General features: G+C 34.7%; 3 protein-coding genes across 4 annotated transcripts in view; 1 reads left to right on the top strand and 2 right to left on the bottom strand.

Moving 5' to 3' along the window:
* LOC144442756 (trimethyllysine dioxygenase, mitochondrial-like) overlaps nt 1-103 on the top strand; it is a 6,564-nt gene extending 6,461 nt beyond the window's left edge. The window contains exon 7 of the mRNA XM_078132129.1: nt 1-103. This exon is cut by the window's left edge and continues 165 nt beyond it. Coding sequence (XP_077988255.1) covers nt 1-103 — 103 coding nt within the window.
* On the bottom strand, nt 9-9,223 carry LOC144442233 (3-oxoacyl-[acyl-carrier-protein] synthase, mitochondrial-like). Of its 2 annotated transcripts, XR_013481620.1 has the most exons (13): nt 9,058-9,223; nt 8,217-8,333; nt 7,559-7,623; nt 7,329-7,436; nt 6,914-6,985; nt 5,936-6,022; nt 4,637-4,788; nt 3,834-3,948; nt 3,222-3,288; nt 2,487-2,624; nt 2,012-2,160; nt 509-883; nt 9-63 (listed from the first exon to the last, which is right to left on the bottom strand). XR_013481620.1 is itself a non-coding variant. In XM_078131513.1 (12 exons), the coding sequence occupies exons 1-12, from the start codon at nt 9,146-9,148 to the stop codon at nt 710-712; spliced, it is 1,335 nt and encodes a 444-aa protein (XP_077987639.1). In that variant the 5' UTR covers nt 9,149-9,223; the 3' UTR covers nt 425-709. The 2 variants fall into 2 exon arrangements, 1 of the variants encoding a protein (XP_077987639.1); XM_078131513.1 differs by lacking the exon at nt 9-63 and having other exon boundaries at nt 425-883.
* A 5,561-nt stretch (nt 9,224-14,784) lies between these two features.
* Nucleotides 14,785-27,684, bottom strand: part of LOC144442231 (retinoblastoma-associated protein-like) — a 35,882-nt gene continuing 22,982 nt past the window's right edge. The window contains exons 10-25 of the mRNA XM_078131511.1: nt 26,472-26,581; nt 24,289-24,363; nt 23,151-23,238; nt 22,494-22,667; nt 21,681-21,795; nt 20,729-20,868; nt 19,935-20,045; nt 19,097-19,435; nt 18,747-18,824; nt 18,164-18,268; nt 17,361-17,477; nt 16,903-16,967; nt 16,286-16,437; nt 15,947-16,088; nt 15,423-15,538; nt 14,785-15,026 (exon numbers count right to left, since the gene is read on the bottom strand). Coding sequence (XP_077987637.1) covers nt 14,977-15,026; nt 15,423-15,538; nt 15,947-16,088; nt 16,286-16,437; nt 16,903-16,967; nt 17,361-17,477; nt 18,164-18,268; nt 18,747-18,824; nt 19,097-19,435; nt 19,935-20,045; nt 20,729-20,868; nt 21,681-21,795; nt 22,494-22,667; nt 23,151-23,238; nt 24,289-24,363; nt 26,472-26,581 — 1,977 coding nt within the window. The 3' untranslated portion in view covers nt 14,785-14,976. The remainder of the gene's footprint in view (nt 15,027-15,422; nt 15,539-15,946; nt 16,089-16,285; nt 16,438-16,902; nt 16,968-17,360; nt 17,478-18,163; nt 18,269-18,746; nt 18,825-19,096; nt 19,436-19,934; nt 20,046-20,728; nt 20,869-21,680; nt 21,796-22,493; nt 22,668-23,150; nt 23,239-24,288; nt 24,364-26,471; nt 26,582-27,684) is intronic.

Raw genomic sequence — 27,684 nt, 5'->3', positions numbered from 1 at the left:
TGGTCGGACGGCTTTCACTGGTCTAAGAAAAATGTTGTCATTGTATCTCTCAAGAGATGATCTCTGCAGTAGATACAGGACAGTTTTAAATCTCAAAATTTAAGATGTGTAACGTAAAATGTCAAAATAGGAAAACAAAAAATAAAACTTTGGTATGAATGTGATGGTTGAAGTCAATAAAAGCTTCTGTTTAGATTAGAACTAAAATTTGGGCGCGGAAGCAGTTTCCGGGAAGCGATATTGAAAAAGAATGATCCTGCATAACCCTCATATAACCCTAATAACTATTCAAAATATGTTCCATATAATAATAATATACTAACAGAACATATTTTATACAACACAGCAACTACTATACAAGAAATTAATCTTTATTTGTACTTTCTACATTGGTATGATAAATTAAAATACCAAAACATACTTGAAAGTTAGTTTAAAAGTTGATTTTCTAGCTAAAGATTTCATTTCCAAAACTACTGGACTGATAGGTCTGATATTTGATGCTTACATTTCTAGAGTTGTCATTATAAACATGATTTTACAATTTGTCTTTCACGATCTTCTTGCCTCACCAATTAACAAAAGTTTATCATTGTAAAAAGTCTTTCCTCGTTTTAATATCTCCTTAGATCAATAAATTCTTTCCTGGTTTATCTCTTCTTGGGAATCACTTCCCAATGGTTAAAAATTTTTATCTGTTGAACATTTATCACACACTTCCAATACACAATGATGCATTCGTGCCACCAAATCCAAAGCTGTTTGTGACTGCAATCCTTCTACCACTAGAGGGCACTGTCCATGGTTGTGACTGACAGGGAACATAGTTCATATCAAATTCATCTGGTGTCTCTGTGAGATTAGCAGTCGGTGGTAAGATACCCTGTAGTGATAGAAAATATTGAGAAAATGTAAAGAGAGTGTGAATTCTCTCTAAGAAGTTACACATTAAGTGTTTCAGTCATTGATCAAATTGGTGTCATTTAATAATTCAACACGTGACCTTTTAAGTTTTGGACTACCTCTAATTTTTTTGTGCTGGAAATTACTCCCAGCGATTTTTTATTTTCATAGACACACACACATACACACATAAACACACAATTCTACTGAACTGCATTCAAGATTGGGACTATGTAACAGAGCTATGTTGCACACTCTCTATCACGTTGCTGTGTAACTGTCACGACTTTCTGAGTCAGCTCACACCAGTCCCTGACTGTTCCAGTCATTACTCCCCGAGTTCCTCCAACTTCACATTCATCTTGTGAGTTTGACATGGCTGAGTGATACAGTCTACCCATTGAAAGAATACTCACATTGTGTCGGTCACAGAAAATCTCCTGTTTCCAGTCTGATTCGCACCCCTGACCTACCAACTACTAATTCTGATTTTTAACCACTACACCATAGGGAGCTGGTGGACTGAACCTACTTTCTCATCCAAATTATGACATTAATGGTTGATTTGTCAATACAGAAAAGGAACCCATTTTCACATTGATGAAATTTTAACAGAAAAAACAGAATTACGTGAAACATGTATTCACAAATTCTACACTGATGACAAAGTATTCTTTCAAAGAATACAGTAGCCCGACATTGGGATTTTGCTTATACTACATGGGGTGGGGTGGGGGTGGGGGTAAGGGTGGGGGTGGATGGACACAGCTATGTTATTCAAATATAAAGCACTGATAAGCATGTCCTTCTGAAATTATTTTACACTGGAAATTTATACACACTTAAAGTCAAATTTTGCCCACTTTATTTAAAATATTGTGCAAAAAGATACCCTCGGTTCATAGAATCAACTCATAGCAAGTACATTTTGGTACACGTGAGACAAATCTAGGTAGTTTTCATTTCTACATGTCAAATTAGCTATCACTGTATCAAACAGTGAACAGTACCAGTACCTATTGCTATTGATTTTTTTCTAAAACCATCACAACAGACACCATTTTTATCAATGATACCTAAATGCTTGTTCCAGGGCCAGATTACTTACTGTATGACAGGCCATTATTGTAAATACAGCTTCCAGGGCACCTGCAGCACCCAATAGATGTCCAGTAGCACCTTTTGTTGAAGACACTGACAGACCAATACAATGATTACCAAAGACTCTTCTTATGGCTTTATTTTCAATTGCATCACCTGGATGGGGAAAAAATAAATGGAAAAAAGGTGCATTTTTGTTCGTGTTCTGCTTTGGTTTTTGAAATGTAAGCCCACTTCTAGCTAAATTTAAGTTCCATTTCCGAATACCAAACTTCTATTGGCTGTTTCTTGCTCCTATCTCAGAATGTTTTGAATAACCAAGGTATCCTGACTATGAAAGAATTGCATCTTCATACCGTGAAAGCTTTGTTTAATAACAAGGTGGTGTATTAACTTGGGTATATGCCGCTTGGGGTGAAAAATGCCCCATAAATTTCTTGCCTATAAAGACAGACCTGCATCAAAACCTTGAAATATCTCACCTAGAGGAGTTGAAGTTGCATGTGCATTTATATACGTTACATCCCTAGTCTGTATACCAGCATCCTTCATTGCAGCCTGCATGCATCTTATAGCACCATCTCCATCTCCACTTGGAGCTGTCATGTGACTTGCATCACCTGTTACCATGGAACCAATTATAAGAAGAGGTCAAGTCAGCGTTGTCACTACATGTTTTGAACTTGGTGAAAGACATGAAGCAAACCAGTCACAATATTACATATATGTAATTTCCTTAACACTTTTGGTAAGGTCAACCTGGACACACACGCTGTGAACTCATGTTGATTTTTTATCTATTTTCAGGACACTTGACAGTAATCCACTGTATCAGGATACTTCAATAAAATCTATTATACCACACTCAAGCCAAATTATTGTCTTTGAACAGAAAATATGGACCATATATCCTGGTTATAGTACGTCACGACAACCTGTGTCTCGGTCACTGGTTTTGCAGTTATCAAAATATGGGTCAAAATGTTCTAAATCGCCATTATTTTTCCAATTTTTCATAAATTATCCTTGAGCAGGTGTAATTATATTATTCCCCAATCTTTTATTTCATTCAGTCAGAAAATACTCATGACCTAACGGTTGTCACTACTTGTCTAGCAACTTGTAGTTACAAGGCCATCTTAGGTCACTTGTATTTTCCTTGGCTGAATGAAGAAAACTGTTGGGGAATAACATCTAATTATATGTTGAATACTAACCTGACAGTCCATATCCTAAGATTTCAGCATATATATCAGCTCCTCTGTTGACAGCATGATTATATTCCTACAAAACCAAATGAAATGGATTCATGATAATCAAGTGGCTAGCTTGGAATCTACAGCCTTGCTGTTGCCATTTGGTTAAGTCCTTGGGCAAGATTTGAAACATGATTGTGCCCCAGTTACCACAGGTGTATAACTGAGGACCGGGTATGATAGGATTTGCAACATGAATGCTGCACTTACAGAGGCTGCAATGAATTGTTTGCCCTCTACACAGGGTTGAAGTATAATTAAAAAGCGCCACTGTGTCACTACAGATCTATGCCAGGGGTAGTAATTACAAAGCCCTTTGCGTATAGTGTGGGGAAAAGTTACCTTTTAATTGCAATTTATTTTATATTCTTTTATCTGTTTGGGATATTTTTAGATCCTGAATAAGACTTCCAGAGTTAGTTCCAAAGATTGGTATCAATAACAGATTTTTAACTGAAGACAAAAAAAGACATGAATTTTTATCAAACCCAATTATTTCTGTGTTTGATTTGATTAATAGACATGAAACCTATATAGTCACCTCTAGTAATACTACAAGGAGATTACACTCACCTCTAATACTACCACAGCAGCTCCTTCACCCATTACAAACCCATCTCTGTCAGGGTGAAATGGTCTAGAAGCTCTTTCTGGTTGATCATTAAACTTTGTACTTAGTGCTCTAGCCCTGTCAATGGTATGGATATGACAACAACATTAATAAAAGTGTGTTGTATAACGACAATACCTTGAACATCAAAAAAATGATGATCAAACTATTGGTAGACAAGGTGAAAGTACAGAATCAATGTATTATAGATCTTGTAAAAGATACTACCCAGCCGGTACCCCTCCATGTGGAATAATCAAACCTGGTGAATCGTTCAGAGTGATACATTGTAGATTCTATCCACTGGTAGCTAATGCCAACAATTTTGTCTCACCCATTCTGGTAACTCCTGTTTCTAACTAGTTAGTAACTTTATGGTATACCTGTATTGTGCTTGAAAGTGATGTGTCAATAAACATATCCAAGGAAAATTCAACCCAAATTGTCACATTTTTAGAACACAGAATTGGTCTACAGTATAAATTATACATAGAAATACTGTACACCTAGATATTATAACCACTAGAAAATTTTGCAATTTTAGTTCTCAAAGTCTTATTTTTATACTACTTACAAGACTGGTACATTGTGTTCATGTACAAGAAGACATTTTAGTCACTACTTGTTTTTGCGTTATTGTTTTCCTATGACAAAAAGCAAAAATAATTTCTTTTATTGTGTCACCATCCATACAGTCTTTTTATTATTGATTGGGGCAAACAAATAGATATTTTTGCATAACTATTGTTGACTTCTGGAGCCTTACCTACAAAATCCTGCTAAGGCTAGAGGGTTGATAGATGCTTCTGTTCCCCCGGCAACCATGACATCAGCATCACTATTTCTAATAAACCTCATGGCATCTCCTAGAGCATGACATCCTGTAGTGCAGGCAGTGGACACTGCATGGTTTGGACCCTACAAGTATATACAACATACATAAAATAAACACAGTCTAGCAATCAGTAAATTTGGGGTTTGATGAGTCTCACAAGGGGATCTGCATGTAGATCTATACCCAGACAGTGAAATTTGCATATATGCAGATTACCACAAACTAATGACCAAGTCAGAGCCAATTTTTCAACTGTTGAAGGATACACATAGTTATGCTATACACATCTTTGATAAATGTGTCATATAACCAATGAGATGTTTTACACTAAAGGGAATAAACACTCAGGAGTCATCAAATATTCATTGTGCAACCATGAATATATCATTTCTGTGGACTTTGATTTATAACCAATTAGAACACATTTTCAATTTCAATCCTCCAGTGTTAACTGTAAGATGGGGTTTGATTGGTTAGCAGACATACAAGATATGAATAGTACCAGTAATGAGAATTGGTCAGATGTACCAGTGTGAATAAATAATGCAAAGGACAATTCAAACAAAACAAAACAAAACAAAACAGGAAGGAAAGAGTCAACAACTGGATGATAACTATATCATATCTTAATAAGATTAGACTGTACAATTAGATGTTACTCCCCAATATTTTTCTCCGTTCAGCCATTGAAAATATGAGTGACCTAAAGGGCCTTTGTCAGTATGAGTCGCTAGACAAGTAGTGACAACCCTAGGTCAGGGATATTTTCCAGCTGAATGAAGACAAATATTGGAGAATAACATAATTATACCAGCGCCAGTAATGTCAAAGAAAAATTGAGGAAAATAATGGCAATCTTGAAAATTTTGACTAATATTTCGAACACAGCAGAACCACACATTGTTGTGACATAGATGTGTGTTGTTGTGACATAGAATGACCAGAGTATATATTCCATATTTTTGGATTGATCCCAAAAAGGGGTTGGCTGATGCTTGAGGGCGTCCCATCACAGTGTACCATACAAACTAATATGATGGTCTGAAGACAAACATTGATTTCAATATTTCTTACTAAGTTTCATGATTATGTAACTATGATAATATCATAGTGACATGCTAGTCTGTAAGGTATGCCGTGACAGGGCGCCCTCACACATCGGTGCAGGCAGAGCAAAACGATGTATCTTACATTCTAAGTGGCATGCATATTTATGACTGTAAGTTTTACCTTGAGACCATGTCTTATACTTATATGTCCAGCAGCCATGTTAACCAGTATCCTGGGTACAAAGTATGGACTCACTCTGTTATAACCCTGGAATAGAATGGTACACATCAAATGTCATAAACAGTGTTTTATTTAAGGGCGGTAAGTAGGTAAAATCTACCGGGGTTCCCACATCATTTTACCGGGGTTCCCCACCTAAACTATGATACATTGCATGGGAAGGCACTACCAGTTTTACCTCTTCCCCCCTTTCTGTTACCGGGGTTCCCAAACCTTAGCAAAAACACTGATAAAATACTTGGGTCTAAAAATATCATAAAATATATACTGAGACTAATATGTAGTACTTCAGAGAGTAAACCTAGGTTATAACTTTTGATTACAGTTAAAAATCAAACAAATTAACAACGTCTGCACATGTAGCTGTAACTCTTTCTTGCTTTTCACTGATTTATGCCTGTAAGAAACAGTCTAATCCTTTTAAATACCTTGTCTACTAGTCATTGATGGTACTGTGTACACTGGATTGATGTCCATATGTAAATATTGGAACAGTTCATTCCTTTCAGTTAGCTGAAATACCTTGTCTACTAGTCATTGATGGTACTGTGTACACTGGATTGATGTCCATATGTAAACTTTGGAACAGTTCATTCCTTTCAGTTAGCTGAATTACCTGTCTACTAGTCATTGATGGTACTGTGTACACTGGATTGATGTCCATATGTAAACTTTGGAACAGTTCATTCCTTTCAGTTAGCTGAATTACCTGTCTACTAGTCATTGATGGTACTGTGTACACTGGATTGATGTCCATATGTAAATGGTATCAATAAGTAAATGACCACTAGTTGACAAATTGTCAATCTGTGGAATGCCGATAAAATCTGATGACTAGGAAATCATGCATGTTATGTACAACAATATAAAGAAATGCACCAAGTTGTTGCTTACTACTGCTGAGATATTCATTCTTACCTTCTCTCTTAAAGCTGTACCAGAATCTACTATGTCATTTAAACCAACCATTCCCATGCCAACAGCCACACCCTAAATACACAAGGAAAGTACATAGTTAATTAATATGTACAATTTGTTGTCTTGTGAAGACTTGTTCCCATGATGCAATAGACCTCAGCAAAGATACCCTATAAAGGCACAAGATCAACTTGATGATTCTCTAAGTCACAAGTAATTGTAGGTTATGTAAAATCATGAAATAGCTCTCCTGAATTCATGAAAATGTCTGTATTTCCTCTCTCCAGTATTCATGAAAGTGTCTGTATTTCCTCTCTCCAGTATTCATGAAAATGTTTGTATTTCCTCTCTCCAGTATTCATGAAAATGTCTGTATTTCCTGGAGTAGTTTTCCCCTTTAAATGATAAAACTTACTGATTTATTTTTGTCTTCCTCATTTTCTGGTTTCCATTTAGAATCTCTCAATGCTTCAGCTGCTGCAGCTAATGCAAACACTGTGGCTTCTGACATGGATCTCTGCTCCTAAAATTACAAACACACCCAAACGTAAATACACCTGCAACTGTTTACAAAAACAACTTATATAACACACATAACTGTGAAAGTAGTTGACACACTGGCAACTTTATCAACATCTGACTTACCGATTTGGAAACATATCTCTCTGGACTAAACTCCCCGTCATTGACACCCCTCGGAACATATCCAGCTAAAAATAAAAACATCAGTAGAAAATAAATCATTAATTCGGTCACAAATATACTAGTTGCAGCCAGTGCAGTAGACTGTACGATATGTCATATTGCTCAGCCCTCACTGGCCTTGCTTCTGGGTTGGTCGATGTGTGAGGACGCCCCATCATGGCATATCTTACAGAATACCAGTACAGTGCAGACTCCAGCAAATTTTATGATTCACACAGTGGCATGAATTTTTTGGTGTAACTGTCATTGACATCACTGAGCAGTATGATAGAGTACATGTGCATGCATAAACTTGTCACAACTTATGTTTTACTTCTAGTCACAAATCAGCATAAATATCATATCATACTAGATTTCAATGTGTGTATTTATTTATTTATTTATTTATTTATTTATTTGTTTATTTATTTATTCATTTATCTACTTAGATGAATTTTATATGTTGACTGTATAACATTATTACTTTAATGAAAGTACTACATTTATATAGGTGTGAAAAACCAGGAAAATTATAAACATCACAAACACCTTGAGACAGTTCCTAAACCCTGATAACCAAATATATCTAAGCAAAAAAAGTTGAAATAAATACAATTACCAACTTGTGAAGGTATTTTTTCATAGCCTTGGCCTTGAATCCTCGTGATACCGATTTCACCTTGGGTGAGTCTAGTCCATACATGTTGTGTACCAACTCCTAGTGGACAAACAACTCCTGTGAAAAGACATACAATGGAACTATTAAAAGACAACTTTACAAGGTAAAATTAAAGACATGGCAGACCAGACGAGAGTTGACTAATCACATTCATCCCAAACTAGCCAGTATAGCTAACCACTGTAATTAGAGTATCAAAAGAACTCGGCCAGTAATGAAAACTACAGACAGGAATATGCCTGTTATTCTTGTCTGTGTGAAAACCAATATGAAAACGAATATAATTGTATATTACTTCAATAAAATTGTCACGCACGCGCACATTATTAACAAGTATAGTTTTGAAGGCAAGGTCTATCATTTTTCATACGGGGGTATGCGGTCCAAGTTGAAAACATCTACCCATGTTTAGTGATTTTCATGCAGGAATGGACATCTTCGGTTGTCAAATTGTGGTTATCCAGCGGGGCCCCCTAGGTCATTAACCTTTAGCGTGCTAGCCAAGATTGGCGTCCCCCAGTTTGCATCGTACCATTGTATCACAAATTGTCGTGACGGTGAGAGAAAAATTCTGGGGAAAATCTTCCTGTTTATTTTGTTACTGTGAAGATTTTTCTAAAGCATGGTGACGTTTCCTATGTCATCGACCCATGATTGAGGAATTTTAAGATGAAAAGTCGACCCATGTCTAGGGCGACACATACCCGAACGGCCGAACGTACACCTTTCCTTGGGAATAAGAGTACGCGAAGCCATGGCCAGTCTCACTGAGTCTGCTTACCTATGCCTGTTACGACAACTCGCCTTCGATGATCCGTTGAATATAACCTTTTAAAGACTGCAACTACACCTGGACTGAGTCGTAACTTCATTTCGACGGTTCACCATACGATAAAGATTAACTGTTTACAATTTTTGGAAGTCACTGCAAAACACGTTTGAGCTGGCCGCCATACTTGCTAACTACGACGTACCCTTTTCCGACTGTTGATACACATACCATTTTCCGACTTTTTGAATAAATGAGAAAATTTAGAACGGGAACGGACTTTTTTCAAGGATGGATTTCACATATCCAAAAATTCTATGAATTTTAGAAATACGTAATGATTTTGAGTTCCTTCACACGTAATAAGAACCGGTGGCGTTTTGCGACATTAGCTAAACGGTTTTCTTGGGTAACCTATAGGGTCTATTCACTCCCTAGCTCACCTCTCTGCACACATGTACGGTTTATACACTACGGATTGTAATGCTAATTTTCTTTTGCATTTTTGCATTTAACTTGCATTTTATTAGTTTATTAAAAATCATTTCCTGGACATATATTAATAACAAGTCTTCAGTTGCATGAATTATCACTTCAGAAAACACTGATGATACCTGGAAAAATTAAATTTATTTTTGAACATAAAGTTTTATGTACACATTTCAAAAATTTTGAAATTTATAAACATATGGATTTGGTTTATGTTATTACACATTAATTATAGGAGTTGGAAAACATAGTAGTTTCACTGAATATGAGAAAACAACAAAATACAATCAAACACATTTCTCATCATTTGGCCACTTTTAAGAACTTTGGTTTTCAGTGTTAAGAGTAGTTCCTCCAAGGTACATTCTACACACTTGCCAGACACAACCATGCATTACACATACACCCCCACCCCCACCCCACCCTGCTCCCCACAAAAAAAGTCCACACAAAACATATTTTTAATAAGGCTTTTATTGCCAATGAAGTACTCAACCAGTTGAGTTTATAAAGAAGTAATTTTTTTTGTAAAAAATGTACAAAACCTGTTAACATTTTGCAAAAATTGTTAAAACTGAGAAACCTGACGAAATAGTATAATTCTTAAAATGTTGACAACATATAGTAATGGAAATCGCAAAATTCATTTTTTCCCCTTCAAAATACAGATGATCAGAACAAAGAAGGAATTCAACAACTTGACAGACACTGCAAATAATATATTCATCATTATGCAAAAGTGTAAGTCACAGTATTTTTGATTGTATAAAGAGTTTTCTTTTTTTTCTGAATGATAAATTAAAAAATTTTGCCTAGATGCTTTATTTTGTAACATGTGGCTTAAATCTTACATCTGTAGCAGGGAGTATTATAACAGAAGCCACTAAACCTGAAAAATTATCATCTGATGTGACAAAATGTTACTAACATTGCTACATTTTATCATCTGGCTTGGCAAAAATGTTACTAACATTGCTACATTTTATCATCTGGCTTGGCAAAAATGTTACTAACATTGCTACATTTTATCATCTGGCTTGGCAAAAATGTTACTAACATTGCTACATTTTATCATCTGAAAATTAGGTACAACTGTAGCTCACACAAGAAAATGCAACAATCTTGGCAAGATATGCCCATGTCCATGTCAACTGATGAAAAGCAACAGGGCTATTGAGATTTTTTGCCAAGTCAGATGTAACACTTTTCACTTTTTTAATCTGATCACGATTCCAAACTCCTGTATCATGAACAATGAAAGACAAAAGATAAGTTTTAGAAAAGTAAATTCAAGTCAGATTCATTTCTGACTTTAGTACACTTGTACTAATTACTACTTACTGTCAATGTACAGGAAAAGTCCAGTCAGACTTATTTCTACCTTTAGTAAACTTGTACTGATTACTGCCACCAACTTAAAGGAAAAGTCCAGTCAGACTTATTTCTGCCTTTAGTACACTTGTATTGATTACTGCTATCAACTTACAATGATTTTGGGTGATAAAAAATCACCTCAGTAACTTACTCAACATTGAAAACTAAAGAAGCCCTTCTTCCCTTGACATGTGTTCAGCCATTTTGGGCATTTCCCGCATGGGTTTATGGGAAAACATCTGGTGATGACATCACATTTCCCACAATCCCTTTGTGTAAACACTTTGTATTTAAATGTGATGCCATCTGACTGGACTTTTCTTTTAAGGGGAAAATATTAGACCTGTGAACAAATAACACTGGTAATAAATTCATTTTTTTTAAAAACAATATGATTTTTTTTTTTTGCGAGAATGAATGTTCATGGACTCCAGGCTCAGACTTAGTAATGAAAATTTCAACTAACAGTCAAAAAATTGTTAATTCCAAATTTTTTGCAGACATCTTGTCAGCATCGTCATGGGTGTACTACAATGGGCCACGTCACATGTCTCAGAGGAAACACATGATTTTTTTTTCAAAAAGTCAACGTTTCCCCGATGGATATTGCTGATACCCTACCACCATCAACAGCAGAATAGATTATAAATACAAAAGACACTTCAAATTATGAATATCAATCCAAATTTACACATCAAAATGAAGATAAAATTTAACCAACTAACACTACATTTTCAGAACCAAATATAGACAAACAAATAAAGTTACAATTTATTTTTTGAAAATCACCAACAATATACAGAAACATAGCTAAAGTTTTAGTTTAACCGAACCATGGCATTTGCATGTAAATTACAACATTAAAAATATCAACAGTTATGAATTAATTAAACAATAAAATGTTATCAGTATGGTTCAATAAAACATTAAGTCCATCATTTTATTTTCAACCAAACTTTAAAATTTTGATAAAAGAGAGAAATCCGATTGGAATTTCTCCAAATAGAAATGTTACGAAAAGTAACAAAAATTTTGAAAACTCTCATATTGCTCTTGAAAAAGAATCTCTGGGGAGCAAGATCACTTTCCACTGATTTGCTTAAAAAGGGATAACTTGAAAATTTCTCGTGAAATTTGATTTCCAATTTTACAAAATCTTTGAAACTTTTCAAATCTTTGAATTTTTTTGGCATCTTATTTTTTTCAAAGGGTCTGGACAAACAACAATAAAAGACTTTGCTTAAATAATCGAGTTATAGATTTTTCATTTTAATTTAAGAGTTTTATCAATATTTATTTAAAAACACCTTTTAATTATCTGCACTTTAACTGGCAAGAGAACATGTAGTACAGAATTAGATTACTCTTCTTTCTGCTTTTAAAATTCATTAATATTATATTAAAATCTCAGAAAACTACTTAAAAGAAGGCATATTAATAAGAGTTCAAATTTTTTTTGATGGAATTTTCCCATAATTCAACAATCTTAAAGGCCATGGAGGAAAAATGTAAGGTAGGAATGATTTCGTACATATATTTGACCTGGAATAACCAAACCACTTAAATCATTATGCACTTCCTGATTTGCATATTTATTTTTGATATGCAAATATTTCCATCACTCAACTTACAACCTGCTTAACATGTTGAGTCATGTTGGCAAAAAAAAAAAATATGCATCTTCATATATGCAAATAATGTAGCCAGTCAAATTTGCATATTCATTTATGCAAATGATGCAGCCAGTAAGGAACACTTTTTTTACGGCTTTGAAATAGTAAAACACGTTTGTACTTTTTAACATTCTACCACTTGCGAACATCATTTTGTGACATTGAAATTACGGAATTTCAATAATGTACAACTATTTATTACAGTATCACAAGGGCATCCTTCTGAAGATCAACTGAAGGGCAGGCAGACGACACATAAAACAACCAGTTTTTATGAAACTGAAGATTTTTAAGACAGAAAACAGATTGTAAAAACTAATAATGCTTAACACAATGTTATGCTTACTCAAAGCACAGCGGTTGTCCAATTCACATACATGCATCTCTGGGTGAAAACCTCGTCAACAAGTAGGGATGCTTGAACAGAACTTTTATCAGAGCACAACTTACATGAAGACCTTTTTTCCTCCCATGCAGTGAACTCTGGCATCATTTAAAACTAAATTCGATGTGATGATGGGAAAACGGTCTGAACAGTGACTGTGATGCAACACACAATGTTTGTCAACAAACGAATAAACAAACAAATAGCACTTCATCCAGATGTGTGTACTGGATGACAATTAAACTATACCATTGTTGTTGACATCAAAGAATGGATGGAAACAAAACAAAACATTTGGTAATGTCGTTGTCTTACAGCTAATTAGCTTGACAGGATTGCTAAAAATTTGACAATTTCTATCATTATAGTGTTCATTATCTGATTACATATATTGGTGAACTAAGTAAATGAACAAACAAATTTGACTTAAGTCACAACCCATATTCTGTACATATGCAACATTGTGCATAGACCATAGGGAACTTACAATCCAGACTGAGCATGCTCAGACACAAAGGACTATGGGATATCTGTAGTTATTGCAATACCTAATCTGGAGCTATCGATACAATAAACCTCCTACAATGGTCATGGTAACCATGACTACATTATTTGTGGTTACAAACAATGTAACACAATTGTTTACAATACTCTTTAATCATATTTATCATCACATTTCTCATGATGCAACGTTCAGGATATTAAAGATGGCGGGTTTGCAAGTTCCCTATGCTGGCCCAAGCAATGTACAAGGAGCAAGTCAGACGGGATTACTATATCCTTGGTTGGGGTTGTGACAAATCCTTAGCTGGTAAAACTATTCAGGTAATATGGTTGTAACAAAAGTCTTGGAATTATCCCTTACAAATTCCCAAGTCTTTAAACAAACTTCACTCCATTGACTTCTGACTTTTGACTATCAAAACTTCTTTTCAAAGAACTGACTAGGTATAAAACTTTGAAACCTGTCATTACTGGCCATTCTTGATACACGTAACACCACATAGTTCACTTCTCTTTCAACATACACTCTCCTTTTTAAATTTAGTTTCTTTGGAAAAATCATGTTTGGTCTTTTCAAGTTTGCATAAATTCCACCTTCTATTTCATAGTGGAAACTTTTTTTTACCCGCGAAATTACATCATTGGAATATTTCTACATCATCTCTGTTAACAAGTTACTGATGTTAATCACTGATGTGTATTAAACCTGCACTAGCTGTAACTATGGTTACCATATTATTTTTTCGACAAGATAAACAACAATATTTTCACTGAAAATTGTTAAAATACCAATAATTAGACATTGTACATGTTAAGTACGGGTCATCTGTATTCATAAGTAGTGCAACAACGGGTTGAAATCATGGTCGCATTGGGACACCGATTTTAAGGCGCAGACCCAAAAATTAACGTATTGATTTATTGTACAATATCATGTGTATAGCTACACAAATACATTGTATGAATACTGTTCAGGGTGTATGTTTTAAATCATTATATCTAACAAAACGGTTTCAGAAAAAGTTCCAATTACTGCTAGTACAGCTTTACACATTCCTCAGTGCATCAAATATCCTAAGAAAAACTTTCACAAAGTCGCAAATTAACCACATCAAATTGTAAGATTTTGAGGAAAATGTCTCAACTTTCCTACATCTTACTTCATTGAATATCTGATTCTCCTTCACAAAGTAGCAAAATAACCAAATAAAATGGTAAGATTTTGAGGAAAATGTCTCAAGTTTCCTACATCTTACTGCATTGAAAATCTGACACTACTTCAATCAACACTGAGCATAAAATATCATCCTAGCATCAAAATTTGGCATACTTCAATCAGTAACAATAAGTTAGTTTTTAAAAAATTGAACTCTTGACAAGTTTTGTATGCTTTAGCACTCTTTTGAAAAAATACCATGAAAGACTGTACTCCTTGTAAGAAAAACTTTCAGCTTAATAAGGCAGATTGTGTATGTATGTATGAGCAGCAGACACATTTGTCGTTATTTATCTCTTGGAAGCTTTACCATTGGCTTTCACAGAACGACGTTCTGAGGCTGAAAAATGAAAAAGAAAATTTTCAGAATTATACAAAATGCCTATATTGATAGAGCACCAGCTATATATGAACTGGTAGGTGTTCACTGTGAGGCTCCTGGGCAGGATTAGATGGATGTGGATGGTAGGCTGGAACTGACTAGGTAACCCTTGGTAAAGGCCACACAGCACATTAGAAGAATATGTAGAAATATGCAAATTCATGTGATGATGTCATATCGTCATGGCAACTCAGCTGCGTTTGGTTGAATTAATATATGGAGAATAAACAAATAGAAGTTTTGTATTGTGACTATCCTATCTTTTACACAAGAAACAGAAACATGGTCTGATAGAAATAGAGCTAGTCTATTGGTTTGATAAATATTTGGAAATATGAATATGAATTTTCGTACCTATGATATTCAGCTTGCGTTGTAAGACATGAGTAGTGCCGTTATTATTATTACTGGTAGACATCTGAAGACCAGACTGTGTACCTTTATGATTGACACCATTTGTAGTTGTAGACCTGTGTAAGAAAAGGTATGAATGTCATTAATGGTCTATGCACTAAATGTGTGTGTGTGTGTGTGTGTGTGTGTGTGTGTGTGTGTGTGTGTGTGTGTGTGTGTGTGTGTATGTATGTGTGTGTGAGTGAGACAGAAACAGACAGAGTGAGACAAAGAGAGACAGACATACATAGACAGAAACAGACAGATACAGACAGAGAAAGAGACTGAGACACAGGCAGGCAGACAGACACAGAGAGACAGCGACTGGAAGGGGTAGGGGAAGAAATACAGAATATACATGACTATATGTACATAATCAGTCAGATATAATAATAGGGAAAGAGTATGGAGATATAACACAGACACCGTAGGACAAAAAGTAAACAACAAATATATTAAGACAAAACAAAGATATGGTTACTTACAAATTATTATTATGCTGTTGTTCTTGTTCTGTATTCTCTTCTGGGTCATTAAATTTGAGTCTTTTCTGTGACTTCAAAGCAGTACTACTTTCTGTTGATCTCTTGACAGCTCTCATTGCCTCATTGATCTTTTGTAACTTCTCTGCAGACTAAAATATACAACCAAATACATTTCACAAATCTCAAAATACGTGGTACTGAATCTGTTTATCCAAATTCTGCAATAGTACATGGAACGGTTCCATTAATTAAACAAAATGATCTACTATATAAATACATCCTTAAGTCGAATGAAATAAAAGATTCTGCTTTCCATGTTGCACTAAAAATATCTTTGACTTTCACTTACCCCTGGGCCTTCACCAAAACTGTACAATGTCCTTGACCTTGGGGTCATTTGGCTTGGCGAGGTAAATTCACATTTTGGACGGGGACTCTTGAAAGGTGATTCCTTCATGGGTGAGACATAAAAATTACTTCTTCCAGGCACACTGCAAATCAATGGATGAATTATGTTACTTTAAAATTATACTATGGATTTGACTGGAGTAATGATGGTTGAGTGGTTAGAGTGGGCAGCTTGAAATCTGTAAGTTGTCAGATCAAGCCTCACTGCTGTCATTTGTTTCTGAATGGATGAAGTCCTTGGGCAAGATTTGAACCTGTGCCTCAGTGAACCTAGCTATAATTGGGGACCTGGTAGGGTAGAGGTTGCTATGTGAATGCTTAAATCCTTTTAATACGACCTTTTTTGTTAGATTACATTTTTTTGTTATTTTACTTATAAAGTTGTATAATGAAAGAAGTTACTAATAGTTCTGCAGTGCTTAAAATTTGAACTGTCTTTTTGGTTGATAATTCACCAAGTCTATGAACAGAGGGCACATAAGCATACAATAAAACTTCTTATACTTCTTAGTTTGCAAGGAACTTTGAAGACCAGATTTCTAACTTACCTAATAACAGTAGGAGAGGTAAGACCAGTCTGACACTTGGTAGGAATAGGGGACAGCATTGGTTTCTGAAAAATAATAAAACAGAAAACTTTGTCAAAGATACAGGTCAACAAAAAAATGATGATTTTCGGTAGTTTGGTTGTTCACCGACAATTAGTGGAAACCAGTAATTGTCTGTGTTTTTCATTTCTTAGACGTCAAATTCTGCCAACCCCGATGTATCAACCAATAGAATCTTTGTAGCTCAGTATATTCTATGTCTTGAAGAAATGTCTTACTGAGTGAAATATCTTACTGGCCCTTGGGTGATAATTTTGATGCTGTCAATAATCAAATCAAATAACAGGTGGCTTCAAAGTTGATCAAAGTTCAGTAAGAGAGGTCATGATAGGTTTTGCTTCATTTGCCCAAACTTATCCACGAAAATCTTTCTCTTTAAACACTTAGTGTAAACTTACCAGTCTATTTGGCTGGAAGCGGAGTATGAATATCTTCATTGCTGGCATAAATACTCTGTTGTAAAATCCAATGATAGAATCATGCTCTCTTCCTTCTATTAGTACTGACTTATAAACCTAATGAAAGGAATAACAGGAAAACAATGGAGTTGTGTCAATAGTTATGTTAATATGCATATAGAACAGTGTATCAGTCAGTGCAACAATGTACCACAGTGTATCAGTCATTGCAACAATGTTCCACAATGTATCAGTCATTGCAACAAAGTACCAGTGTATCAGTCATTGCAACAATGTCCCACAGTGTATCAGTCATTGCAACAATGTACCACACCATATCACCCACTGCAACAATGTATCACAGTGTATCAGCCATTGCAACAATACACCACAGCATATTATCCACAGTAATAATGTACCAAATTCACTGTTGTTATGTAGGAACTATCTCCCAATGGAAATACTTGCTACACAACAGCATGAGAAGTAATAGACATCTGCTTGTGCCCAAATAAGGCCAGGCAATAAGTGTTTTATAAAACATCACATTCTCAGGCACATACTCTTTTCATAGTCAAAGAAAATCCCCAATAAGACTTCCATGCTAGGTGAATAATGCCTTAGGAAATAAAGAATGTGAATAGCACCTCCACGTGCAAATTAAGGTACTTATGGGTCATAGTCCATACCATGTGGTAAAATCTACAAGCCAATCTCTGAAGCCTATATGAACACAATCTTTTATAAATACTGATAACACTGATCCCAATCCAAATATAGCACAGAAATTAGCCAATACTTACAAACTGTGAGGAATGATATAATCTTCGATATGAAGCTACGATATCTTTAAATCTCAATTCGTTATCGGCAGCTTTGCTTACTCCATATATGCAGCATAGAATTATCTACAAGTACAAGAATAAAAATCAACGCTAGATTGTTAAAATATGAACCGTGAGCATCGTAATAATAAATTGATAACTGTATAAATTTAGTATAACAAGTGACAAGCAAGCATTTACAAGCGGAACGTATTACAAACAGGGAAAGTAGACAACTGGAGTGGATTAATAACACTTGGCACAGCATGTTGGAAGTGTGACATATATGGTTTAATAAGAACAGTTTTATGACCTCTTTGCTTGTACAAGAAAATGTCAGGAAAACTTGAACTTCATTAATGAATGTGATCTAGTTATTAAAGTGGCCATAAAACTGTTCTTATCAAATGTGACAAAATACTTGTCACTGCACTTCCAACATGCTGTGCCAAGTGGTATTAATCCAATTCATTTGTTTCCTTTCCGTGTTTGTAAGAAGTTCATCTTGTAAATGCTTGCTTGTCTCTGGTTGTATAGTTTGTATAATTCTTGCACAACTTACTTGGTCCATATGTCTGTCTTTGAGTAATTCTGGTCTGTTGATCACACAGTATTCAACTGTTGTCCATATGTATCGTTCCTGTTAATAAACATAGGCAAAAAAAAAAAAATCAAAAAGAATAAAAAATATACCAATTTTTGTCTACTTATTGTTCGACTTTGTCTCTTTTTGTATTAACACTATGTGCTTACAAGTGCTACTTGCACTCCAGTGCAACATCAACAACATTATTGCATAACTCATGAAAGAGAAATCTGCAAGCACTCATGCAAATACCCAAATACACCACACTTCTACTTGCATAAGGGATGCATGTAAGATTAGAGTTTCTGTCATAATATCACACTTACCAACTCATTTTCAACACGTAGTTCTCTACACAATGCTTGCAGTCTAACATAGGCCAGTTTTAACACTTTATTGAAGAATAAATTCAGCGTCTGTGACCTAGGGACTGTGGTGCTGTTTTGAGTCTCACTTGCTGCATACTGTGATGTATGTACTCCTGAGTTTGAGGTACTTGTAGTTGGTCCTTGTAAGGGAGAGCTGTCTCTTGATGATGATGATGAAGAGGTTGGTCTGGTATGGGGAGGGGTTCTCATTTGTGATCTGATTTTGAGGGGTGAGAGGTACATATCTGCTGCTGTAGTAGTTGATGGACTCATATTACCAGCCGGATTGTCTTGAATCTGCAACACACATACAAATTATATCAAAACGTTTCTGGGATTTTTTTTACAATTCTTCAAATTTACAGTGTTTGTGTAGACAAGTGAAATGCTGTTATTTCTGAATGCAATCTGTTTTTGTTAGTCATTAAAAATGAAAAGAAAATTTTTATCATTTCTCAATTCTGACAGTAGAGGAAATTCATGTCAGAAGTTATACTGAAAGGTCACAGGTCACACATAAAGGTTACGAGTTGTATGTAAAGGGCCTGGTCACACTGAAAGTAAATACTGTAGTTCGTTGGTCCCTGCATCATCATGTGACTTATCAGTTCATGTGAGACAACAGTTAACTAGTAATCACCATTTTGGATCTGTCATATTAAATTACCATTACTAGTCACCTGTGTATGTATGTATACAATGTAGGCAGGGACCAGTGAATGTATACAGGGACCAGAGAATGTACAAGGTCACATGGAAAGGTTATTAGTGGTCACCCTTGTACCTATGTACATACCTTTGAGGTAGCTGCAACTGTGGCTAGTTTGACAGCATCAAACTTAAATAGTGGTGAATCAGATTGCCAAGCAATACATTCTAAGATATGACTTTCTATGGTTTGGAGATGCTGTTAAAGAAAAAAGAAGAAAATGACTTTCTTTTAAAAATGTACACACAGTTTAATGTAGTCATGGAGATTTATAGTATTTGAAATATGCAATCTACAAAAACAGCATTTACATGTATTAAGCTGACTTTTTCCAGAAAACAGTTAAAAATCTTCCTATAAATATAACCATAAATATAAGTTACAAGTCATCTTCTTTCTGTGGTATGTACATGTATGTCTGCAACTTAGACTGTAAGGTATGTTGTGTCATTCTGCCCTCACTGGCCTGCTCTAGCCAACCGTTGTGTGAGGGCGCCCTGTCACAGCGTACCTTACAGACGAGAATTCCATATTTTGCAGGATCAACTTTGTACATCGGTACACTTTCACACTCTCTAACTCTATTCATGGCAGAGAAAGTAGCTGCTGTATTAAAAAGGAACAGATTTCTGTTTTGGGTCGATTATTTATTTTTGATGTATTTTCAAATAATTGAACATTGTACTTGCTAATGTGATTTAGGTCTTATTTTTCCTATGATGGGGTGCCCTCTTGTGGCACCTCTTTTAAAAATGACTGCAATGTGGGTAACCGGAATATTATATATTAAAACCAATTGCAGGAAAAGTTGGGTGCTTTTTGAAACGACAAAAATGTCATAAACATAAGTAAAAATTTCCATCTATTGGGACTTCATTTACCTTGATTACATCTCTGGTCAATTTCGGCTCAGCTTTCACAAAACTTTCTAATACTTTGTAGAAATCAAATCCTTTCAGGCAGAACACATTCAGTATTCCCGGAAAAGTAATCTCTGAATCTATGGATAAGGCAGAATTCCCTGGAAAACAGAAGGGAAGACAAATGTATTAACTCAAGTAAGAATAATACTGAAAGTCATTCTAAGTTAAAGGGGAAAACCACTCTGAGAAATAAAGGCATTTTCATAAATTGTATGTTTGAGAGTTATTTCATGATTTTAAATCCGTAATATTCATGTGATTGTCATGAAATGAAACTTGTTCCGCATTCATTAATCAGTGAAAGTCATTGCCATGGACATGTATTTGCTATTGTGTCAGTACATATTAGAATCGCCTAGGAGCCGCTACTACAAATTTACATAATCAATTACTTGCCACAATATCTTATGTACATAGGTCTATTTATCAAAACAAAACAAAGTTGTTACAGTTGGTGACACACTGAAGATTACTACACTAATTTTCACCTAGAAATTATCAATATTTTAACATTTAACTTTGTGACTAAGGATAAATATTAATATTCCGTATTCGGAGGCCATCGGCCCAAAGATACAACAGACAATTATTACAATAAAACAGTACTATAAAAGGCAATGAAACTGTTACATAACACTGGTAGCTTCTTTTTGAGTTATCATGGCATGAAATAGGAATGCTGCAAGACGTTGTAGTGTACCTACATTGTTAGAGGAAAGTAACTCGACACATATCTGTACAGATCTACACGCTATGACACAAAATCAAAATAATATTGTGGTATGTAGTTGATCACTGTCTCAGTGCAAGTATATTAACAGGTGACATTTATATTTATATCACCTACAGCTCTAAACTGATACAAATAAGATGTATATTGAAAGGGGAAAAGTGTGTGTAAGTAACTTACATGTAGCACCATATGTAACCATGACAACCTCAACAGAAGCAGCCAATAAGGATTTATGGAATGTATCATTATGTAGCAATGTACTGAAGTCAGTCATTGACAGTCTCTCTTCTTCCTGTAAGACAATAACAATTGCAAAAATATTATAAATTAATCTCAAAATGATTTTTTTTTAAAAATCTAATTTGAAAACATCAATAACAAAGAGAGAAAGATAATAGAAACAAATCTTTGAAATATATTAAGATTAAGTGAAGAAATATATCACATATGTAAATATATTTACAAACTATTTCAAAATTGCACATCAACACGTTCTCCATCTTTCAACATAATTCAAGACCAAGACATATGGTAGCTGTATATTTTCAAACTGTGCACCTAGACTATGGAATTCTTTATCATCAGATATATAGCAATCATCAAATCTGAACACTTTCAAGAACAAACTACAGACACGTAAGGTTAAAAACAAATGTTGTAGATTGACCCTTACAGACACCATTGAACAGAACAATGGTTTTGGAGTCTAATGGGTTGTAAATTAATTTGTGATTGATTGATTGGACTGATTGATTGATTGATTGGACTGATTGATTGATTGATTGGACTGATTGATTGATTGACTGGACTGATTGATTGATTGGATTGGATTGATTATTGGAGTGAGTGAGTGAGTGAGTGAGTGTGTGATTGATTGATTGACTGACTGGATGATTGATTGACTGAAAGATTGGAATCATTGATTGATTGATTGATTGGAGTCATTGACAGGAAGATTCAATCATCAGGGGAGTAAGAATCCAGACTTACTGATTTCAGCATAGCTTCCATGACTCTATAGTACAGCCTGAGTGCTAGCTGCCATCGTTTCTTAGCAATTTCTCTGTACTGTGGCCCAGAGGCACTCAGAAACCTGGCAATAAAATCCTGCTGTAATTTTACAATCCTCTTCTCTATTTCAGATGAAGGATTGACTGGACAATTCTGTAAAATAAACAAAATATTTCAGTTGATGAATGACGTTGTATCTTCACTTACATGCATTTCTGTATTAATTGCTTGAAAAACATGATTCACTACTGTACAGATGTTAAAATTTCTAGTCAGTCATTCATTGACAGAAGAACTTGTATAGCTGCACATGGATAACGCCCTCTAGTGGTCATTATTGCAAATCATCTCAAAAGACTCTCAGTTTACATTAATATTTTTTTACCGTACCAGGAATATAAATGGACGTGAAGAACATAATTCTGTGCTTTTTGAGTTCTTGTTCTGTTCTTTTATGTTGTCTAACTTTGTAACAAAATTATATTATGCATTAGTTTTGTTTTTCCTGGCAGACAGTGAAATTTCCTTAAAAGGATTAATAAAATTATATAGTATTTTATTGTATTGTATTGTATTTCATTGTGTTTTACTGTCACAGTAGCATAACTTATTAGTTGTGGGGTAGGTATTACTTACTGTAAAGTATCTAACTAGTCCTGGAGTGGGTATATCATTGGCCTGATTCAACATGGCCTGTAAAGCTTGTACTGTGTTCATGGCAGCTCTGAAATCAAGAAGAAATAAGTAACAATTAGCGTGATCTGGGAACAAAAATGAAGACAGCACTAAATAAAAGAATGATCTTATATTGAATCCTTACATCTCCAATGATAAAATGGCGGTAATGCAGGACTGTGGCATTCAAACATTGGGTTTTAGACTCATGATACATTAGGACACAGATTATTGTGCCTACAATCCTAACTCCCTAGTTTCAATACAAACATGTATCTATAGTACAGTCAGTCTACTCTGCTACATTCTAACAGAGGCAAATCAGGGTTAAGCTAGGGAGTCTAAACATAATCGTAACTCCCTAGTTTCAATACAGATATGTATCGATAGTACAGTCAGTCTTCTCTGCTACATTCTAACAGAGGCAAATCAGGGTTATGCTAGGGAGTCTAAATGTAATCCTAACTCCCTAGTTTCAATACAAATGTGTATCTATTGTAATCAGTCTACTCTGCTACATTCTAACAGAGGCAAATCAGGGTTAAGCTAGGGAGTCTAAATGTAATCCTAACTCCCTAGTTTCAATACAAATATGTATCTATAGTACAGTCAGTCTACTCTACTACATTCTAACAGAGGCAAATCAGGGTTAAGCTAGGGAGTCTAAATGTAATCCTAACTCCCTAGTTTCAATACAAATATGTATCTATACAGTAGTCAGTCTACTCTGCTACATTCTAACAGAGGCAAATCAGGGTTATGCTAGGGAGTCTAAATGTAATCCCAACTCCCTAGTTTCAATACAAATATGTATCTATACAGTAGTCAGTCTACTCTGCTACATTCTAACAGAGGCAAATCAGGGTTATGCTAAGGACTCTAAACCTATTTTTATTTCCACTCTAACCTTCTTGCCAGTAGACCATGACAAAGAATGAAACAGTGTGAAAGCGTAAATTAGCCATTCATTTTATTCAGTCAGCTTTGTAATGTCTACATCTATGTGCATTGTATTTAAATCAGTTCGAGAACAACAGCTTTCTGCGAAGTAATGTATGCATCTCTGTTTGTCCATAAATTCAGATGTAGACAGACATACCTAATTGGTGTAGGTGGTACAGCTTCTCTCTGTCTACTACTAGTGGAGGACACTGGCACATTGACATCTGATGAGCTAGTGATAGAAGGAGAGACAATTAACATTAATTACATTTAATGATTCATGAAGTGATTGGAATCGTTAGTTTTAGCCTTGAAGTTCCATCACTTCTGACTCAACAACAGTTACCACACATGAATAATTCTAACTGTAAATTGCTTTGCCAAACATCTTGTTCTTTCATTTTATATCGTAAGCTCTGTAGTTCCATCACCTTTGATTCACCTACAATAAAAATATAACTTGAATGATGCTACAGCATTTATGGATTATCAAATACCTTGTTATATCATTTTAAATCAACTGCAAAAATCTGAAAACTGAAGGTTACTCATGTTCAAAGTAAGGTATTTCATTTGTTCATGTACAGTTAATAACTCATTACTGTATGTGAAAACCAGAAATGTAACAAAAATGGAATGAGATTAGACCAGATAACAATTTTTAGTATAATGTGATAAATGCAAATTGTTTATGTTACAAGGACAGACCTGATACATTGTTGCAAGATTACAACAATGTAGCAGATTGTTTTGGTTTCCTTGAAACCATTGCTTGCAAACTATTAACAGATTTGAAACAATGTATCACACTTTACTAACAATGTGGTACAATGTAACAATACAGTTCTTTGTTCTGGCAATATGCCAAATCTTCAATAATTACTCTCATGTACTGGTTACAGTGGTAATAGCCTTGGTTACTGTTGAACAATGCAAAGCTGATGCCTACATAAATCATATGTTCTGTTTTTGCCAAAAATCTGGTCCTAATTATGATGTGAAGCACGAATTTACCAAGCAGCTATTGTTCAGAGACCTTTGGTATGATGGGGATGACCTCTAGACTTGTTTATCTACAGCCTGTGTCATAGAGTAGTTCCTGTTCAGGCCGATGAAACCATTCTACTTTTCATGACATTTAAATGAGTGGAATTAGTGCAAGGACAAGTTATTTTAGATGTTTAAACTTTCTACTGTCCTAAAGTATGCCTCCTAGATCAAATGACTCAATAGCTATATAAATATATATTGGACATGTATGATAAAAGCATACCATAAGATGCATTCTCTCTGTGGACAGTTCATCATAAGTGAACACATACATATACAAAATACATTATAGTATTAAGTGCATATCATAGTGAAATAATTCAAATATTAATCGATAGACAGTTGGTCTTCGGTTTAAAGAAACCAAAGGTGAAGCTAGTACATCAAGATGTGAGACACAGGATAATTAACAAAAATACAAAAATTATCTATTCATAAACAATATGTACAAAAAACACCTTCAGTCTATCGAATAAGATATATGTCGTTATTTTATGTTTCGTGTGTTGTTATAGTTGTGTTTTCACAGGAGTTTAGTTGATGTGTATTTTTGTTTTTGTTTTATTTGAGTTATTTCAGTTAATTTACATATGAACAGTTTGCCCAGAATGAGTTTAACACAATATAATGTAAGAGTGAATGGAGTACGGACTCGACAACTATTTTCCGTTTTCTCCTTTTCCATATTGTTTTGTCAATTCTTTACAATTCTGGAATAAAGTATCATTATAACATTACATATCATATAATTATTGTTTTAACAAAATTAATAGTTTGCATCATCTACATGTGTGACAACCTTAGAGAGGAATACATATATTTAATTACGCTTACAATGCAAAATATACAATTAAGTTTCATTCAAATTTCTGTTTTACACAAATTTTCAGAAAAATTAATACCTTTAAAACAGATAAGTTTTTGTCTACTAATAAATGTGAATAACCTTGAGTAATGCAATACGTAGTCACACATACTAAAATTATGCGGTAATTTAAAACATTTTATGACCCTAAATGCACATCTCTTGTGCAATCAATTTCATTTGAACAATTGTCTATCTACACACCCAAAGTAATGTTCACACATACAAATACATACTCGCACACACGCATGAACGCACGCACACACACACACACACACACACACACACACACACACACACACACACACACACACACACACACTACACTACACTACACTACGCCTATAGGATAGCACTACTAAACCTCAGTTCAGTTGTGCTAATTACATTTATTTAATAGAGTATATTAGATTATGAAAACTTACCTTCTATTTATAGTTGGCATTAAATGTGGATCATGATCCAAAAACAGTATTTCATCAAAATCTCCCAAAACGTGGTGTACTTCCTGGTATTGTTCCAGCAGGAAATTCAACTACAATAGAAAATAATTTTGATTCCAAATATTTTAAAATGAATTTACTGACCTTGAATGTGCCTCATACAGTAAAACGTGACCCGGGAAGGTCAATCATTACATAAGTTAATTAAATTTAATTCACAACCGAACATTTGGTTTACTTATAAGGTCATTATAAGGTTTCCTATTTACGTGTGCATTACAGGCAAATGATAACAGCTCAAATTATAACTGAAATTTTTTCCCTGTAATTTTTGTTCTCGATATACATTTATCTATTTGTTGAACTTGCTGAAACATGCTACAGAAGTTTACACACATCGATAAATAATCATTAAATGGGTTCCTTTTCCTTTTTGAATTGTTTACACAAGAACATCAAACAATGTACATAGTACAAACAATGACTAGTACACTGTTTGATATTTCAAGTAATTTGAGCTCTTTCTAGTCAACACAACGTTTGTACATGTTGAAAACAAACAGGAACGGAATAGAAGTGCATGGGATCCATCATGGAAATGAGTTCTGGTGAACTGAAATTCAGATAATCAGTGTTTGGATTACTGGTATAGGAAATTTGGATGTAAATTAGTACGGATCACTAGATTAAAGTGGCCATATAGTTGACTAATAGGTATTTACAATGAGTAACACTGATGTAAAGCACTTTCCCCACGTGCTACACCCCATTTATAGCATTCATATTACAACGAGTAACACTGAAGTAAAGCACTTTCTCCATGTGCTACACTCATTTATAGCATTCATATTACAACGAGTAACACTGAAGTAAAGCACTTTCCCCACGTGCTACACCCCATTTATAGCATTCATATTAAGTGTAAATGTATACTGTTTCATTTGCTGATACAATGAGTAACACTGAAGTAAAGCACTTTCCCCACGTGCTACACCCCATTTATAGCATTCATATTAAGTGTAAATGTATACTGTTTCATTTGCTGATACAATGAGTAACACTGAAGTAAAGAACTTTTTCCATGTGCTACACCCCATTTATAGCATTCATATCAAGTGTAAAAGTATACTGTTTCATTGGATTATTTACAAGCATAGCATGTGGCCTTTCTAATGTGGTCAATTAGCAAATGAAA

Source organism: Glandiceps talaboti, chromosome 11 (genome assembly GCF_964340395.1).
Source record: "Glandiceps talaboti chromosome 11, keGlaTala1.1, whole genome shotgun sequence".
Taxonomy (NCBI): Eukaryota; Metazoa; Hemichordata; class Enteropneusta; family Spengelidae; genus Glandiceps; species Glandiceps talaboti.
The sequence above is the reverse complement of the archived record's forward strand: the minus strand, read 5'-3'. Positions and strand labels throughout refer to the sequence as shown.